This window comes from Homalodisca vitripennis, chromosome 6 (assembly GCF_021130785.1).
Source record: "Homalodisca vitripennis isolate AUS2020 chromosome 6, UT_GWSS_2.1, whole genome shotgun sequence".
Taxonomy (NCBI): Eukaryota; Metazoa; Arthropoda; class Insecta; order Hemiptera; family Cicadellidae; genus Homalodisca; species Homalodisca vitripennis.
In genome coordinates, this window is record NC_060212.1 from 32432665 (window position 1) to 32453815 (window position 21151).

Below are 21151 nucleotides of genomic sequence, written 5' to 3' on the forward strand. Positions count from 1 at the left end.
TAGATGCTTTAAACAAAGAGAAACTGTATAGAACTGGCATATTTAAAAAATGGAACATTATCATATTGTTCCAAAATCAATAGGCAACAGAGCACTGAATTCTCCAATCATACCATATGGTGAGCTTATCACATATGCAGAAGCGTACCAACTACCCAGAAAAGGAGCTATCGCTCAACTAATGGGATCTGAATTGGGATGTGGGTTGATTACAGCACTCTTTATAGGGAAACTCAGGGAAAGAGAAAACAATCACAATAAAATATGTTTATTTCTCATACAATACAACTTTTTATGTCAAAAGAAAAACCTTTGGGAAAGTAACCCATGGCTGTGTTAAGCCATGGGATTACTTAGGAATTATGAACGGAGGTGAGCTGAAACGCTCATCAGGCTTAAGAGGAACAGGCTATGAGAATGAAAGGCTTCCTTAGTGGGCATTGCATGTTCTAATTGAACCTGAGAAAGGTCGGTTTGAGGGATGGTACCTGTAAAATTTTCAAGGTGGACAGGAGACACCTGTTGGTAGAATGTGATGCACTTACAAAATGAATTGATGGCCTAGGCTGGCATTAGGTAGGTTAGAGCATAAGAGCTACCAGCCTAAGGATAAGTCCTTGAGGAAGCGGTACTAGCAGAACTGTTGCAACTGGAACTTTTCCCCAATTACCTTTATTATTTAAGCTTAACCTGATGTTAATATATGTTATCTAAAATTCCAATTTCAAAGAATTCTCTAGAATTTAAAATTATTCATAACGGAAGAAAAACTAATTCACAACTTAGAACGGGAAATTAAATAACCACACAAATGTTACTAAACCTATCTGTCTTTATTTTAAAATCAGTACAAAACTCTATTTTTCATCCTTACTTCTAATTTTAACAACAGGGAGTTGTTTTAATTACATAATTTACATGTGACTATAAAAAACAAAACAGACCACAAGAAAACGTTATTACACATCTTGAGTGTCTGTTCCAGCTTTGTGTTGGTTTTTGCTCTAATGCTTTTTTTAGATCCAGGTTGAGAACCGACACCAGAAATTAGTTGACATTACTCGGTTTCCAATGTAAAGCAGAATTGAAACAATCTATTCAGTAGTAGGAGAAATAAATTGATGAATAAAAATGAAGTCATATACTTATCTACAGTAAAGCAATAAGAATAAAGCAACTAATGTTTGTCATACCGTAGAATGTCGATAATATACATACATTAACAATGACTGGTCTTTTCTGGATTTTTAAGTTCTTCTGATTTTCAAAATGAATTAATAAAAGGACTGGGAAGGGATGTCTTCAATGTAAAATAATACTTGTTCACATAATTCACAGCACGCATTAATGATCATTCTTATTACTGTAAATACATTCTATCCTCATGACTAACAGACCTTGATAAGTCTCATTCTAGAGACAAGATTTACGAACAAAAATTGTTTGAAAAGTTTGATTGATATTATACTGACAGACAGATGTTATACAATGTCATTACATAATGTTGAATATTATATTGGTTTGTAGAACCTTTTGCTATGGGCAAGAGAATACTGTTAACTATTACTTGAACAAGATCTTTTCGCTCTTGGAGCTGGAACCTTTGCGAGAGACATGGGAGTGACCTTTGCTCTCCTAGTCATCGTCTTACTCTCTCCGAAAGAAACCTTGGTCCTTTTTCTTTAACAAACTTCCATCTGATATAAAAAATGCAGGGAAAGGCTGAATCTACAGGACTTTAGTGAATTGCTTAGAACATTTTTAGTTGAGAGGAAATTTTACAAAATACAGGAATTCCTGTCTGCATAAGTTCTGGAGGTTATGTTTATGTATTTGCTGACTTATTTATGTTATGTGACATTAAGTTTATTTATAAATTCATTAGCGATTGAGATGTACACAATGTACGTATTTTTATTAATGAAATAAAGATATGTCTACCTGTGAGTTGGACTTGTGTTGCTTCTACAAGGAATTAAAGGAGACTGTTATGCACTTCATCTGTGATTGCAAAGCGACTAAGTGGAAACACTTTTACACGGCTTTTCTAAAACCTGCTGAGGTGAGACATTTAGCTCCTAGGGACATCTTGAGGATTATCAAAGTGATTTCTCAACAAAAAAAATAGCAATTTTGGACTTGCACCACCAGTACATCAGTGTGGTACACTTTATCCATATGTGCCGATGCAGCTCCAGCACTTGTAGCTCATGCTGCCTGAGGAAGGAAACCTCGGACTCGACTTCCTTGTCTGGTTGTGCCTCAGCGGTCCTCTTTCTCACTAGAGATTCTCTCCGTAATATGAGTTGAGATTCACTCATCAGAGCTAAAACGGATTGTTTCCTTCAAAAACAATGCCCTATTACCACTTAGTTGGCTGCTACGCATAGTAGGCACCACCCACTTGCTTGCCATGCAACTTCAGCTCCTTTGAAAAACCTTGCGCTGAACAAAGGAGTAGGTACTCCGCACAGGTGAAGCTGTTTCGACGTTGTTTCGTCTCTTCAGACACAGATAGACAGCAGATTTCAGCTGTCACTGTGTTACAGCGTACTCGGTTGAAGATCAAGAGTTTCGCTCTCTCTTCGACTACCATCCCACCCAGTGTAAGATAGTCTCCTACAACTTTCCTAGCTAAGACAACCTGATAGACTATAACTTGTCTATTTCCTTATTAAGCAGTTTTCTATCCCCATTTATTTATGAAAAAAAACTAACAAGAGTTTGAATGTATACTGATCATATCTTTAATATGAGATACGTCCCATAGTTCTACAACTAAAAATAAGGTTGTAAAAACTAGTGCCTAGCTGGAACTCTTAGCTCCTAGAAACGTCTTCCGGTTTATCAAGAGCCTCAGAAGACCTAGGTTCTTTAAATATCAAAGTTAAATCACAAAAGATTCATGTAGTCGTTTCTCTGTGAACGTTAGTGTTTTTATAATTTATTATCGCTGTAAATTAGTCTATTAATTGTTACAATGTTGTTGCACGTAATTACTTTGCAAATTTAATGTAAATATTGTCTATTTATTTTGGTTTTCAAAAGGCTAAAGGTTACAATGACTACTAATTTCCAGTTGTTCTGTTAGCCTATTCAAAACAATGATCATTGACATCACCTGTTATCAACACTTGGTTTCAAACATTTTTATTTTCAGGAAGATTAACTTCTTTGTCTCTTATTCAACCCCTATTCCTCTCTTCACAGATAAACAAACAAGTTCAGTCTAACTGAAAAGGTAACAGATGAAAGCCTTCGGTGAAGAGCATCCCTAAATGATTGAAGACAGCTTCAGCCCAGGGTCTCTAAAGTTAAATGAGCAACCAACAGCATTCAGCCCACTTAAGCACCTAATAATGGTGGGATTTGCCAGTCCTCCTCCATTTAGGACCTGGGACACTCTCAACCATCTTGTGCAAAACCTTCAGGACAATCATAAACTTCAGCTGTGTACCTCACACACTGGATGTATATTTACCCTAAATGGATACCTAAAATGGATACGAAATCCCCACAGAACACTGGTAGCAGAAAAACGGTTGTAACGATTTATTAGTAACCAAGATAAAAGTCTAAGATTAACACTTTAGTGCATGGAAAGAGAATACAAAAATTTTAATAAATTTATAAAAAAAAGATAAAAATTCTATGAATTTCATGCAAAGTGACCTTGAAAATAATTTTTATACAAAAAACAGGTTTAATGATCTTTACCTCATTTTCCATGAAATTCTCGCTGTTTCATTATTTTGAAAATTTATCAAACCATCAGGGTTAATCCATAATACGGTTCATCCGTTTCAGGAATAATGCGAGTTAATTATATTCATAAAGGACTTTTATTCTTTTGACCAAAAACAAATCCAGATTATCATAGTCTGGATTTTTTACATTCAAATTATTGACACTCTACTGTTATAGAATATTACCGGTTTCAGACATATTTACAAACCATTGGCTTTTGCAAATTTGTACTCATTTTTGCAATTATTGAAAAATGACTTGTACTTGTATGCAGCCGCTGGATTATGTACAGCTTTCTACATAGTCAGGCGGAGAGAAAACTCATCTTAGTTGACAAGAAATCTTTGTTGTAGGCAATGTTCACGCCGCCCTCCTCTTGATAGTCATCTTACCACTGGACAGATGTGACATGTAGATCTTCACTTTGCTGGAGTCTGAGGTCTTCTTCACCCACAACTGTAAAGCACATCACATTATTCCTTTAAAGCTTGTTTTTTGGCGAGGATTCGTGAAAGTAAACAGGATGTTTTCGGACATTTGCCATGGTTGAGTGAAAAAAAAACACATTGTATTTACTCTATACGAGTAGATGCTGCTTGTTTATTAGATATATACTTCTAAATTAATTTAAAATCAAACAATCTAATAATGCTAAAACCAATTTGCATTCAACCATGTTGTTGTAAAGATGCTTTCCTTAAAAGCAGAAGGCTTCGCAAAAATAAAATCTGTATTATTGGACAGTTTGGTTTTAAATTGGTGAAGAACAATTATTTTAGCCATGTCTTTTAACAATATACCATTAGATCCTCATTGTAAACTTCTCAGATGAAAAAGTAGAACAGCACTTGTAGAGAGTTTAATTTTACTTAATTAAACAATATTGTTGGATAATACAATTTAAAATGTAATTTGGTAAAAAGATATCTCCATAATGACATATACATAAAAGTCAATTTATATGAAAAATGATGAAATAATGTCAATTCAATTCTATTATACATATTTGAATATTAATAATTGTTCGTAACTCTCCCTGCAAAAATAAAACTTGAAAAAATTGTTTACAGCTGTGATTTTAATATTGTGTTCAAATTCCCACAGTGCTTGGAAAATTGGAGGATTGCATTTGCTGTGAATTTCTGTTACAATATATCTTGGTCTTTTCCTTGATTCTTTGTATCATGAAGTGAGGTCTTTGGTGAAATTCAACTTCAAGCAAAAACACATTTGAGAATGAATTAGGCACTCTTTCATCCGTCACAACCAAAAACAACTTTGAGGTGTCATCACAAGTCACAAGATTCGGATATCACTCCATCATCCCTACAAAGTTTAATGAGCCTTTGTGAAACGAGTGTTTGTACTACGCAGTTAACTACAAAAACCGAGCCAATCAGCGGATTCAAATTTATGCTGTAGTCTGATGATGAAGTGATATCCGGAACATGTAGCATTGACCATTCACCTGACGGTTGTTTTTGGATTTGACGAAGATAAGAATACCTAATTGATTGTCAATTTAACCCAAAATGGGCATTACCAATGAAATAAAAGAAAACATTTTGATTTAGTGCACATACCACTTCAGTAGCTATGGCAGATATGATAGCAGGGAACCGAGGGGTATCCTTGCCCTCCACGTACACGGGCTGTCCTCTATGAAACCTGAAAATCCGAGACACTGACTTAAACAAAGTTATTTCACTCATATATTTATAACAAAGTTATGGATTAGGACATTTTTTTCTATTGTTCTCTTATAAATCGCATCCGGTCCTAAAAGGACGTTTGCACTGCTTCCAGAGTGACAGGACATTTTAGACGGGTCAGATTGGGAGTAGGGGTTACCTCCTGTAAAGATCCATGAGGAAAACTTTGGGGCATTAATCTCAGTCATGTCCCCTTGGAAGAAGGGGAAGCCAGCTCTGAACCAGCCTCTCCAGTTAGCAGGCAAAGGTTAGCAGACCCTTATGTCTAGGGTAGCAACAGCCTCTAACACTTAGGAAACCCCAACAACTCCAACCCCTCAGTAGACTAGGCCTATTGAATTACCCTTGCACCCCAGAACTCAACATTTGTGGTTAGCGATGTGCCGCTCCTGTACATCCATAGGGTTGCCCAGATTTCAGTGACACATTGGTTTCTGCTGTGTCCAGTGTGGGTTCAACTGGAAGGTATAAACCAGCCCTAAGTGACCCCTCCTGGGGGCGATGAGGACATTACTAGACATACCTAGTTCTGAAATTATGTAATCATATTGGTAGATAATAGAAACACTAAACTCTGTACATCTCTGCAGTTCTTGACTGTGAATTTGGTGATCTGCTACCACTAGACCTGGTCGGTAGTTAATGGTAAATTGTTCAAATGTACGATAACAAGGTATCATTTTACTTTCTCTCATATACAATATTGTATTGGGGAAGAATATTGTGGCAAAAAAAAACAAAAAATATTTTTAAGTTTTGGAACTTTCTCAGGAAAAAGAATAGGTGTTTGTAAAAATATTCTTGTATGTATGTACATTACCAGACAAACAAACAGCCCAAGTATGATCAAACTTGACATGTATTTGTTTTGATAAACATATATTTCTATTAAATTATACATTTTTGCTCAAAACCATAAAAAAATCTAATAACAAACAATTTTTATCAATTTTTTATACTGACATCTCCTTACACATAAAAAATGTACAACGTTTGCCTCCTTCATAATTTACATTCACAAGTTGTACAAAATTAATTTTAACTTTAGTTAAATTTTTGTGTACAAATTTAAAAAAGTAACAAACTTACCATCTTCTTTCATATAGAAGCTTTCCATCTTCTATCCTGGTTTCCATGACTGAATTTTCTGTTGGCAATGGTCCCATTGTCACTCCGCTGCCCGATATCATAACTGTAACATCAATAGAGACTAAGGCTAACAACTAAAACATCATGATATTAAGTGTACATGATTACAGTATTAACAATCGTTTAATACATCATTTACTTTAAATAATATTTTTTTAATAGACAACCACCTAATTGAGAATATTCGTTCTTTACATTGTGACAAAACAACATCTACTCTGTGAGAATTTTTGCCTAATAACATGCTAGAATGCTAATTGTCAAGCACCATCAGAAAAATTGTTAAAGAGATATAATACAGATCTTGTCCAGAGACGTGTTTTATGGGTTAAGTATAAAAAACTGTCCTATAATAATGACAGGAGCTATTCACCCTCTGCTGGTTGTTTCTGAGGCTATTTTTGAATGTCCTAATGAGATGTAGTTCACTCTTTAGTCTAAAAAACTGCTATATAACCCAACTCTTACCAAAGAGTATTTAAGACTGCCCTGTTATCACCAAAGGGGCCGGAGTATGATCTGGAAGTGAGTACTGTCCCTATTTTGAGATCATTGAAAAACCCTTGATAATGTCACAGCCAGATAGGTAAATCTCAAGGGCTACTAACAAAGTTGAATTTGCCTTAAAAATTAAGATTCATGCAACATTTCAACTCTGTAGTTTGATTCCAATGATATCCTGTGGGCAGATAGACAGAAGAGAAATGTTGCCACACCCCTGAATGACAATATTTGCTAATATTAATCCAAACATAAATCTGATGGAATTTCTCGTACAGACAGCAGTTTTAATAGTCTTTGCTAATACTAATCCAAACATAGATTTTAGGAATTTTCTCGTACAGACAGCAGCTTGATAGTCTTTACTAATACTAATCCAAACATAAATCTGATGGAATTTCTCGTACAGACAGCAGTTTAATAGTCTTTGCTAATACTAATCCAAACATAGATTTTATGGATTTTCTCGTACAGATAGCAGCGTGATAGTCTTTACTAATACTAATCCACTAATTTTATGGATAGCTGCAATTCTTTTGATACGGATAAACAGATAAAAGAACTGACAATTACCTGAGATTTTTCATTCATCATCTGTCATTAATAAAATATCTTACTAATTGAAATCAAAATAATCTTTATGCAATCATTTGCAAATTTTGTACATTGAATAGCGTCGATTTAATGAAAAAAGTAGTCAAATTACAATATATAATTATAATGTAAAGTTTATAATTAAATTTTTAACAGATACCTAACAATTATTAACACTATGCACTTAATATTAGATAAGTTATTAACATCTTAAGGGAAAGTACTCAAATTCTTCTACAGAATATAAAGTTAACACAACTAAAAACTCTAACTTTCTTTTTAAACAAGTAAATCTACTCTCACTTTTTATATAATCAGGATTTTTTCTTAAAAATTTATTTCCTAACTATAATGTATTTTTTTATATAATTCCAAACGATGACAAGGGATTACAAATTTATTTTTATATCTGGTGTCACAGTGATGTACCACATTACTGCTACTAATGGATGTTTGATGTTTAACATACATTGTATTCTACAATTGTAGAATTGTATTTTAAATAGAGCAACTTGCCTCACCTTCGTGTTCTTGCACGGTAAAAATCCTATATACTTTCTAACTTCCTCCACAGAGTAGAAAATTTACTCAAAGCTTATGTGGACTTGCTTGGTTGCTACTAACCTGGCTTACGTGAAGTGGAGCCACGGTGCGGACCACGCAGGATGGCCTTGATATCCATGTCAATCTCCTTCTCGTCGGCCAGGTAGTTGAGGTGTAACGGATGGGACGCACTCTTGCCCCGCCGCTTATCTGGCAACGGCACGGGGTCGTGGGGTCTCCGCCGCAGCTTCCTCGTCATCGCCGGCTTTGTCTCCGCACAGTCCCCGCTCAACTCCATCGTGTTCCTCTCGGAATCCACTATCCTCCGTTTCTCTTCCATTTCCGATATTAAGTTCTGCCTCAGTTCGATCTTCTTCTCTTCCAGCTCTTTGTTTGCCGCTCTTTTCTCATTTATATAGTCCCTTTCCACACAATCGACCAAGTAGTCCCTCCAAATTACGTTCATTCGTAACCTAAACATAAAAATTGTTCTAGAATTTATTTAGTGCATACACTTAAATATATACTGTACATTGTACAAAGCACTCCTAATAGGTGATAAAACGGACTAATTAATTCAGTCACCTTTTTCTCTTATGGTTTAAATATAAGTATGATGATACATTTTGTAAATGGCATCCACATCAAGCTCATGGAAATTTTTCTCCTTAATCCATTGGTCTCCCTTCACAGAACACAGAACTAATTCGTTACAAACGCCAAAATGTAGGGGTATGTTAAATATAATGGAATTTACTAAACGGTTCAAATTTTCTATATGTACACTTTAACCCATTCAAGACGTTGGAACGGGCAGTTTCCGTCCTTCACTTTGCGCGGCCCAATGACTAAAGACGGGCAGCGCCCGTCCGCTAGGACACGACATCGACGTAGTTGAATATATTGCCGATAGATCGCAGAGGCATTCACATTTGCTGCATATTTTGTTCTCAATATTCTAGTCTATGTTTTTCTTCTTCTTCGTTGCTGAAATAAAACATCTGATATTGCCTCAAATCGTCTTGGCAAAAACAGCTTTCTTTTGTTTGTACACAGTCAAGATGGCGTCTCGCGAACCGGAATGATGTGTTTGTAAATTCGGATGATTTTGCGGCTTACGTTGCTAATGTTTTAGATGAAAGTGGTGATGAGGAAAGTGACAGTGAACAAGATGACATAATACATGAAAATAATGAAATGTCATGATGGTACAAACGATGACAGCAGTGATAATGAAAGTGACGAAAACCCACCGGCTAGGCCTTGTGATTTTGCGTGGAGTGTTGGACCAAATACTGTTAGTAAAATGCGTTTTTACCGGCAATCATGGAATAAATCCTATCATTTCGAGGCAGTTAGGAGAAAACTGCACTGAATCAGATGTGTTCAATTACTTCTGTGACGAAACCTTTTGGGCTCAGGTATGTAATGAAACGAACAAATATGCCAGTGATAGCCTAGGATTGGGAGAGGGAGACAATAACAGAGTGTCTAAATGGAAATACATTTCTGTAAATGAAACTAAAGGCATATTTTGCCTTAGTTATCTTATCGGGCCCAGAATCCAAAGTCTGCAATTAGTGACTATTGGTCTACTAGAAGAGTTAAGTGTATGCCCATATTTGGTGAAAACCATGGCAAGGGACCGGTTCAAATTGATTTTCAAGGTATCTCCATTTTTCATCGTCTCTAAACCCGACGGACAAATTGAGAAAAATCAGGCCCATAGTTGATTATCTCTTTACTAGTTTTCAAAAAGATTTTTCACCCCTGATAGACATATTTGTATTGATGAGAGTTTGATGATGTTTCGGGGAAGGCTTTCTTGGATACAATTCAACCCATCAAAAAGAGCCAGGTTTGGGGATAAAAATCTATAAAGTATGTGATTCAAAATCTGGGGTACTGTTTTAATTTTAAAATCTATACGGGGAAAGAAACTACTGCTAGGCTTAGTCAAGAGTTCTCAGTCAGTGAACAAGTTGTCTTGGACTTATGTTCAGATCTTTTGGATCAAGGGCCGTGTACTGTTCATGGACAACTGGTACAGTTCACCAAAACTCTTCAAGGAGCTTCTGGAGAGACAGACATATGCTGTGGGGACTGTCAGGGCCAATAGGCAAAATTTACCTGCTGATATGAAAAAACAGAAGTTGAAAAAAGGAGAGCTTACCTTTAGTTCCACCCAAAACATGTTGTGTCTCAAATGGAAGGACAGGAAGGATGTCACAATGCTATCTACTAACCATGAGCGACCGGACTTTGTAGATGTCGTTTCTCAAAGAGAAAGAAGTAGGCCTAACCCAAAATCAACTCTCAAACCAAATGTTGTGGTTGATTATAACCAATCAATGTGTGGGGTTGATAAACAAGATCAGAGATTGTCCTCCTTCCCAGTGATGCGAAAGAAAAACCGTAAAAGGATACAAAAAGATTTTTTTCTATCTCTTTGATGTTGCTATATATAATTGTCTAATAGTGCATAATATAATGACTGGGAAAAAAAACAATCAATCTCAACATTCAGAACCCAAATTTGGCAGAGCAAATACTGCAGAATGTGCAGCTACCTCCCAGAACAACTGCTGGTAGGCCTCCCGCCTGTGGGGAATCCCCACTGCGCCTTCAAGGAAAGTTTTGGGGGCATTTTATTGAGAAGATACCTCCAACCACCAAAAGCCAGGCCCTCAAGAAAATGTAAAGTTTGTGCCTCACAGGGGGGAAAGAAGTGAAACAGTGTACCAGTGTAAAAAGTGTCATGTTCCACTTCATCTGGAAAACATGTTTTGAGGTGTTTCACACTCAAAACCAACTTCTAAAGAAGTACAATAATAATTTGTAAATAGTGTAAATTAAATGTATATTTTAAAAAAACTAACATTTTTGTGTTCATATAATAACAAGGAATAACTAAGGTAAATTTATAATATTCATAGCATGTTATACAGTAAAGTGTTATGCAAAGTGCACCTGTTCTTACACGAAAGCATGGAAAATATCCAGTCTGTAGTCCAAAAAATTATAGTAATTTATTCAGTCACTAATGGGTTAATTTGAATTTTTAATATCTTTGCAATAAAAAATGGTTTTTAAACAACTAATTATTATTAAAGGAAGCCTTACCTAAACATGTTATATTAACAGAATCATGGACATTTGTCACAGTTCATAAATTAAACTATTTACTTATAAAACTATTGTTATTTTCGGATGAGATATGAAATCCTTTCTAAACACTATGTGATTCTTCTTCCAGTAGCAAATATGATTACTACAAACAGATCCCACAAACATAGAGTTTGGGGCGAATTACTAAAATCAAATTGAAGGTAATTCACCCATAATTGAATAGCTAATTGACAAAAAACAAATCACTCAAGATTTTATATACCTTTCTCTCCATTCTACCTCAAGTTTCTTCACCAAACGGTTGTATTCGGGGTGAGTGCCTTCTTTCAGCTGGTTCAACTGCGCCTTCAGGTTAAATAGCTTATCCCTGTATACCCTGAAACATTGGCATACAAAATTGACAGTTAATGATATGCTGCTACATTCATCCTTGGTATCAATAAATAAATAAATTTTTATTTACTATAACAGCAATAACAGAAATTTTTTGGTTTCAGAGATTACTACAGAGGTAATTTTATAAATTAATACTAAATTTTAGATCAAGAACAAAAAACATACTGATGCTATAAAAAAAATCTATTAGCTCAAAAGAATCCTTTGATGCTAAAACAATCATTTTGCAGAATATTTCATTCATTTATCTATTATTCTCAAATCATGCTGTGCAGAATAAAATGTAATAGAAATACAAAAAACATTAAAATACCTACTGTTCTCAAAGAATATGGCATTAAAGTATATTGTCTATTGTCTACTACTGGTACTATTAAACATTTATTGAAAAAGAAGGAGTGACTAAAGTGAAGGAGTTTAGTCAAGTGATAATGAGAAATAGAGGTTTCCAAAGAATATACAGAAGAGTAAAATGGAAGGAAAAAGTGGAGAGAAGTGGGGGCAGGCTGAGATCGATGGTTTGATCAATTATTGTACTCACTGTTCTTTGATTTCTGTACATCCCTCTCCACCTTTCGCCATTTCAGACTCACTTGCTTCTTCTGTGCCTAGAACATTAAAAGATAATAAATAAGTATTAGTTGAGTTCAAAAATGTCACCTTAACTTCATTCAGTTGTTTTTGTAAAGATTAGTGCCTAATGTTCTAATCAACTGTCTCCAAAATAAAATGGAAGTGATAAGAGAAATAAAAGTTTTGAATCCAATTTCCAAGTGATAGGACTGATGCTCACACAGGGTTCCCCCATTCAATCTTAATGATCAAATTCATGACTCTTTCACGGTTTTTACAATAACAAATTTTAAAAATAAGGTGTTGGGGGGGGGACAAATTTGAGACATTGACATGACCCACATGTGGCAGAATGGTGAAATTATTAAAAACTTTCCTTATTTCACTAACAATATTGACAATTCGAATAGACGGATGTAAATCTTCAATGTATTCAGATAATTTTTTAATGTTTACAACTTAACTGTCAGCTGGTTTGTTTTCAACTGTTCTGATTAGTTGACTCGATTCCCGCCAGTCACATATATTTCTATTACTATTAGCAAACTTGGATTTCTGCTATTTCCTCACATGTTTCACTATTATTATTTGGGAGATGAGTGAGTTTGAGGTTACGACATGTCAACACCATTTGCACCGATGATATCACGGTGGCGTCACAGTGCTTTTTATGTAAAATGTTACATTTCATCTACAAAAGTTATTTTACTATGCAATACTATTACTACATACCCCTGAGTATGTATTATATGAAAATAACAACTCCCAAACATCCAAGAGTAGCACCTCAACCAAACAGCCATCCTCACTTGATGTCTTGAGTATGCAGAAAAGCTTACTTACGATAACGCTCACTCACTTATCGCTATGGCAGCTTTAATGTGTCGCGATTGTGACTCATAGCGCTTATAGGGTTAAGTAGTACACTTAATTATCCTGTTCTACAGGAAATAAGAGATTGAAACAATTTACCTTCATCGCTGTCTTCTGAATCATGTGTAGACAAGTTATCATCTTCCTCGAAATCGTATTCATCATTAGCATGGTTTGAGTTATTCACGGACAAATATCGGTGATTGTTGGCCTGCATGGTGCATGAGGTGAGCTACCTGAAAGAACAAACCAGAATATGTAACCAAATTCTGCACCAGATATCTTGAACCATCCTCTATCACTTCTTGACAGATGAGTAATAACTAATGTACCCCATTTATCCCAGTTACTACTTAAACATCTTCAAACTATCTACTATATACCGAAATTAGTACTCAGTAAAATTTTAATAAGATAACCCACTCAGTGATACCTCATCAAATCAAAGATCTCGATAAGACAAAATAAACAATACCAAGAAAATAAATTTTTACTACCCTATATGCTAAATGGCTATAAAGGTAAAATTCTTACTTCCAGTTGTTGTTATGCTTGGGGGAGTCATCTTAGAGACATTTATTTTTACAATTGTTTCTTTCATCAAATTGTCACATGATAGGGTAAATGTTAAAAAATAAGTCAACACTGAATAAATAGATCATCCATCCTTTTCAAACATTCACCTTACAATATAAAAAATATTTTGGTACTTTGGTATTATATGGAGGTCACTATTTTTTTAGTTTTCTTACCGGAGGTCTAAAAAACCTACATTACTAGAAAGAACAGACTTTATTTGAATTAATGTAAAAATTACATGCACTATGACGATTGGATCTTGTTTTCTGCCTCACAAAAGGAAGCAATGTCGGTGAGGAGACCACTATGTCCCTATCTACTATTTGAAATTAGGCTATATAAAAGGTAGGTTATACATAGCCTACATACATATTGGAAATAAAAAAGTTAAAGATCACTCACGTGATCAGAGTTGGAAATTTGGGACTATCTCAAAGGATCTTTTTTCTTTTTTTTACACCAGAAATATGGGGGTAGTGCCACAACCCACACTGATGGCCAGGGACATTTCCGATCAGCACTTTCCTAACCTCAGATCACGTGCCAAATAGTTATACTTTTCCAACGCCAGATCACATTGGAAGATCTGACACGTGATCAGAGGTCAGGAAAGTAACGATCTAAAATGCCCCTAACCATCAGTGCAAGCTTCCTCAACACCACACTATACTTCTGGCGACGAAAGAAAAACATTTCTCAAGATAGTACCTGAATTCAAGCTCAGATCACATGAGCGCTCGTATAGATTATCTTTAACTTTAATAACACTGGTAACATATTTACGATAACCTAATCTAAACCTACTTATATCATGTAATAACAAGTAATAGATACAAAGGGGTCTCCTCGCCGACATAGCTTCCTTTTGGGAGGCAGAAAACAATAACCTATCGCCATAATGACTTTAACAATAACTCAAATAAATTTAGTTCCCTTTAATAAAGTAGTTTTTTTAGGTCCATGGTAAGAAAAACTCTTCCAAAATTAATGGCATCTGAAAAATTGTAAAATACAAATTTTTGCAATTTTTATAAAAACTGCATAAAACATTTTAAATAAATCAAAATTTACCACAATAAACAAATTTAGAATTTTGTTTAAAATTCGGTACTTTGGGATTATACCAACCACACCAGTATGAAGAACACAAAAATATAAATTTATAGAAACAAACATGACAGAACGAAAAAACAACTCTTTAATTACAAAATTACAAACTTACAAGCATTTCCAGGTATTGTGATCGGTATCGTTGTCGCTGTTATCTTATCTTTCTCGAGAATCCCGATTACGGCAGGCCGTGCGGCATCACATGATTATTTAAGTTTTTTGCACGGTACATAATTGCCTTTCCATTACAATTCAATTTATATTTCTGATCAGCCCCTCTAAAATTTGATATTTTACTGATAGGTACTATCTCGAGGGATGTTTTTCTTTCGTTGACATCAGCGCGGCGCAGCACCAAAGGTGCTGCTGAAGCCCACGCTAATGGCCGGAGGCACTCGAATTTTGGGTGGCAGAGCGTGATCAAGAATAAAAACAAGTTTTGAGTATTTTTTTCAAGAAAGAGTTTAGTTTTTGTTTGGTAATGTTTGTTTTTGTTGAATTTTTGTGTTTGGAAAAATGTAGGGGTAAAACACGGAAGTACAACAAAGCGACGCACCAGCAGAACGGGCGGCAAGACTCTGCAATCACGTTATCTACTAGACCGCTCAACTTTGACCTCTGTCTGAGGATGGGGAGGGGTTGGCGATAAGACAATTCCTGTTTTATATTGACGAAATATTGTTCTACGCTAATCTAGTAATCAGTAGAAGCAAAATGTCAAATAACGATTCATGTCTGGGTGTGGTCGGTATAATCCCAAAGTACCTTAGTTCCCTTTAATAAAGTAGATTTTTAGGTCCATGGTAAGAAAAACTCTTCCAAAATTAATGGCATCTGAAATATTGCAAAATACAAATTTTTGTAATTTTTATAAAAACTGCATAAAACAACTAATTTAGAATTTTATTTGATATAAAATAAAAAAATCTTATGAATAACAATAAAGGAATACAATGTTTCCACACCCTAAATGTTTCCTTTCTATATTAGTATACACTGAGGATGAGTTTTGAACAGTTTTTTTTATAAAAATATTGGTTGCAAATTTTGCAGAGAATTTATTAGATTTGGGGAGGGGATGCCTATGAAATCAAGATATTCTGATAAAAACATAAATGTGAGTGAGATAGTTATTTTGTGCAAAATATAATGTAGTTTTAGACAAAAATAATCTTTATATAGCCTACATATGGATCCATAATAAAAATATAGCCTAAAACAAAAAGCTGTTATGCACATAAATTATAAAAATCTGGTGTACATGTAACGGTACAAATACACAGACAGCGATGCAATGTGACACGACGCAAAACTATCAAACAGGTATGCCATATGGAATAAAATACACAAAGTACACCAAATTTTCACTGTATTTGATATTTCACTGCACAACGTGTGGTCACTGTTTAAATTTTTTGGTATATAACTGATCTTTTTTATTGACAATATAGGCTACTATAGTTAAAAGTTCTATATAGTTATGACTTTGATAAAAAAAGGGATATATCTTGGAAACTGTGGATGGATATTATCATAAGACTAAAGCAAGTAGAATTTGGTGGTACAATTTATACATTTACTTGGAATTATATACCACAAAATCTAAAAAAATATGCTTAATTTGTATGTTGTAAAAATTAAGTGCATAATATAACACAAAATATAGTACATTGCATTGTAAAGAACATTTAGCTAAAAGAATCTGATCAAAGAAAGAAAGCTAGGGAAGATCAGAATCAGGAGTCCTTCAGATTAATTTTGCTGAGAACTTTTCATTGATACTGTATTACACAATGAGATACAAAGCGCACATTGGTTCTATGAACAGATCACACTATTCACATTTTATGACTTGGATTGATAGTTCTATAGAATCTTTCACTATTGTTAGTGGTGATTTGTCTCATGGAAAACTTAGTATAAAAATGTTCTCGTACAAATTAATATGACAATTACTATTAGAAAAGTTACCAACTATTACAAAACTAACAGTGTTTTCAGATGACCCTTCATGTTAATTCAAAAACAAGTACTGATTTCTTGTTGTATTCTTTAAGGCTTTAATATAGTAATGATTAATTTAAATTAGTAATATAGTGGTGTTTTATCTATTAAAAGATTGCACACCGTAACTACTAAATACTAGTTATAACTTTCCTGAAAAATTAAATGGTTTTTACCTTGTCTTTATTTTTGTGTATATATAAAACCCATTACCTTAAAATACTAAGTGTGTTGTTGTACTATTTTTTAAGGCTTTAATATAGTAATGATTAATTTAAATTAGTAATAAAGTGATAAAAGATTGCACACCGTATCTGCTAAATACTAGTTATAACTTTCCTGAAAAATTAAATGGTTTTTACCTTGTTTTTATTTTTGTATATATATAAAACCCATTACTTTAAAATACTAAGTGAATATGGTAACAATCTTTACACATGTCCTGTATGGAACTAGTAGGCATAGGTCTCAAACGGAACAAGTTGTTTACCATAAGTTACAGCTTATAATTTTTAATCTTTATATTCATAAAAATGTTTAGTATGTAAAGTTTAGTGTTTTATAATTGTGGAGTGAAATCTTATCAATATCAAATAAAATAATTACGGTTTTTATTTCAAAGTAAGGTATGCAATCGTGCTGGAATATTTGTGTCCCATAGAGAACCATGATGTTCACCTAAATAATAGGCCTAGTGAGGACTAAAGACTGTAACTTGCATTTTCTGTAATATCTAGATATATTAATTGAATGCTTAGAAACATTAAAGTTGGGTACGGTCCAATAAGCGGACCCGGTTTTTTTATATCGAAGAATATAATCATCGATACCTAATATTCGCATATCGAATCATAGACTATCAATCGATATAAAAGTAATAACAATCATATGTTTAAATTAAAATGTGAATTTAATGATAACAAATAATAAATGAACATAACCAAAATCAGGGAAACTCATAACTTTAACTAAATGAAACAGAACGAAAACGTTTTTACTAAAGTTGTGTCCACCATTACCTTCTTTTTTTGCATCTGAAGACGACCATGTTAGCTCCTCTGACAGTTACATTTGTTACCTTTCCACAAATATCACATAATGGATTCTTAGGTACTAACCCAACATCCTGAAGCCATAAAAAACATATTTTATCGTCTTTTAAAGCAATTTCGTGAAGCTTCCTAAGATTGACGGCCATTTTAATACACAATGTTACGTGAAATTTAAAATATTACCTTAATTGTATTATTTGAAAGTGTTTACAGCTGTTCATATAGATTATTTAAGTTGTTAAAAATAATTCATCAGTATCGATTGATTATATCGATGGTTATGATTAAGTAATATCGTTTGCCAATTTCGATATAAAAAACCGGGTCCGCTTATTGGACCCTACCCTTAAAGTTTTCAAGAATAAAAATAGGGCATTAGTATTGTTACATTGTGTACTGTCTAAATGTGGTACCATATGGTAGATAGAATGGCTGAATTGGTGTTTGGAAGAAAACCCATCTTCACTAAATTGATGAGCAAAAACAGGAAGATAGGTAGCACTGAACAAATTAAGAAAACTAAGTTAGTAATTGTATATAGCTGACCATTTCCCCTGGGTTTGCAGATGTATTAAAAGCCCTTTGTGCATTGAAAAAGTGTAAAAAGTAAAATCTATGTTGTATACTTTGACTAATGAGTATTACATAGGAACACACCAGCAAAATATTTAAAAAAATGGATTGTGGGAAATTACAAAGACTGGGGATCACCAACATGATTCTATTATTCACCTACTATGTTTTCAACTGTTATTTTCATAAAACTCAACTTAGAAGTTTTTAAACTTTAAACTCACTCTCCTTTATACAAACATGCTTTTAATGTAGGCCTACGTATGCATCTAATTATCTTAGATCCATCTTGTTTGTTTGTTAACTTACCTTTTATTGTCCTAAACTTATGTTGTCTTTATGTATCAAATAGTCTATTAATACCCTATATTTAATCAATTGTATCAACTGTCACACAATTTGAGGTGAAATCTCTCTCCTACTACTGATCAACTTGTTTTTATTGCTTCTACGCCACAAACCCATGAAAAGTAGCAACTCAAGGAACACTGACAATGTATTTACTGTAGCTGTTTATTCCTTCTTCACAGAACACAACCAGATGTAAATAAAATATTCAATCCATTTTGATTAAAAATCACTTTCACAAATCTACAGACAACTCCTTCAAATCTCATACGCATAACGTAACGACAGAAGTTCAAACGTTCAAACTCCGGAACTTGAATTTCACTGCCTTTTTCCTATGACTAAATTCTGAAAGTGAATCTGAAACAGATTTTTCGAGACTATCAACACCTAACAGAGATGCCGGTGACGTCACGCCAATTTTGTGTCACAGCGCAGTGTAGCCATATAGATTTCTGTTTAGCACTAAATACACCTCAGTTAGGATTGTTTTACACGATCAAGAATCACAAAATGAGTGTGGCGGCTTGCAAATATTGTTCCCTGGTACGATTTCATGTATAAACTGTTCATTGTTCAGTACTTTTACTGCATTTTTCGGCAATGACCCGTTCAATTCTAATGGGCCACTTAGGTGAACGGGTGATCCGGGACAGAGTGTTTCAAAAAACCTCTTTACGCCAAACGTTTCGTTAACTTTTTCCCGCCAACTAAATAAATTTAATATTTTCTTCCAAATCTAATATTTAATTTTTAAGAATCGTTAAAAATTATCACATTAGAATTAAGTTTATTTTTAAACTATCATCCATAGAATAACATTTTATGCAACTAACTAAAATAGAGTAGATTCCACGCGTTATGGATTACAGTAGCCAGTTGGTTCCCAAAATCTTGCAGCCGTTACTTTCATTCGGTCGTTCTTTCGTTCACTCCCAACCAATTAAAAATATACCGCAACTATAATACCCGACGGGAGTTTAGGTATTATGAAAACTGACGAGATCTTAATCGATTAAATGTCTAAAATGTGTTGTAACAACAAATTATTTTCAAACAAGCAATGTGTCTGATGTTTAGTAATGATTTATTTAAAAAATATGGAGTATTTATTAATTATATTCTTATATACTAACAGTAAGCTATCCATACAAAATCTATAAATGATAATAAACACCGAAATATCGTATAGTTAGTAGATAGTAGCTAACATAAAATTGACTTATATAATTATATAAACCATTGCTTTGAAGTTATCATATTTAAACTCAGCAGTATGTAACTAAGAGTACTGAGAAAGTTATACCATGTGTTGTCTGGATAGCCTATTACTGTTACTTTATAATGTGAATTACACAAAACATTGCTTTGAGATGATCCAAATTCAGAAGTGTGGAACTAAGAGCACATTGAGACAGTTATACTATGTGTTGTCTGGATTGTCTGTTACTGTATTATGTGAATTACACAAAAGATTGCTTTGAGATGATCCAAACTCAGTAGTGTGGAACTAAGAACACACTGAGAGAGTTATACCACATGTGTTATCTGGATGGTCTGTTACTGTATTATAAGAAATACGCGAATCTGTATGTTATACCATATCATTGTACTCAGTCGGTTCTCATTAATTAAGGAAAGCTCGTAAAAATAACCAGCTATACTTTAAAATCAACTAAATTTGTTTAAATCAAAGACATTTGAATAGCTTCCACGATTTTCTATTTTTATAGTTACAATATCAGATGTACCTACATTAGTTCACAACAAATCAAACATTCATCATATCATTTCCCAAAATTGGGACAATCATTGAATTTCAGGCATCAGGGCAAGCCCAGCGCTTTTAGCCAATTGGACGTTTCCTCAAGTATCAGGTATCAAGTAAGAACGTTTTTGTTATATTTTTTCAAACAAGAAAATTTAGGAGTCAATCCAAATAAACATAATAGGGCAGTGCAGTACTATTCATAGTAGGATTGATTCATGGTAATCATAGGTAACTGGCGAGTGATCATACAGAGACTAAAAAAACAGAAGACTGACGAGTGACGAGACAATGCCGTATTTTAGAATTAAAGTAACCAAAGATTCAGTGAAGACAAATTAAAGATTTTATTCCAGCTGTAACATTAATTTTAAACTAGGAAATAATGCAATGTTTTTCTTAAAAGTCGAAATAGTACTTGGTTGCTAACGTTAACTTACTATATTAGGTAATTTAATGACTATGATCAACTCATCATGGTTCGATACTTATTTTATAGG

The 21151-nt window shown here is 34.0% G+C and overlaps 1 protein-coding gene across 1 annotated transcript; it reads right to left on the reverse strand.

Annotated features, from left to right (window-relative positions):
• Positions 1 to 4065: 4065 nt before the first annotated feature.
• LOC124364221 (sin3 histone deacetylase corepressor complex component SDS3-like) lies at positions 4066 to 19275 on the reverse strand. The gene is made up of 8 exons (XM_046819541.1): positions 18845 to 19275; positions 13317 to 13453; positions 12313 to 12379; positions 11638 to 11751; positions 8328 to 8719; positions 6549 to 6651; positions 5331 to 5415; positions 4066 to 4203 (listed from the first exon to the last, which is right to left on the reverse strand). The coding sequence occupies exons 2-8, from the start codon at positions 13432 to 13434 to the stop codon at positions 4108 to 4110; spliced, it is 975 nt and encodes a 324-aa protein (XP_046675497.1). The 5' UTR covers positions 13435 to 13453; positions 18845 to 19275; the 3' UTR covers positions 4066 to 4107.
• Between the last annotated feature and the right edge of the window lie 1876 nt (positions 19276 to 21151).

Bases quoted from the DNA above. Each gene is read 5' to 3' on its own strand.
- LOC124364221 (XM_046819541.1), bottom strand. From the start codon at position 13,434: ATGCAGGCCAACAATCACCGATATTTGTCCGTGAATAACTCAAACCAT. The intron at 8,720-11,637 runs GTATATAAAATC...TTTTATGTTTAG, and splicing joins GAGGTAGAATGGAGAGAAAG to GTTACGAATGAACGTAATTT. The intron at 5,416-6,548 runs GTAAGTTTGTTA...TCGGATTTTCAG, and splicing joins CTTCTATATGAAAGAAGATG to GTTTCATAGAGGACAGCCCG.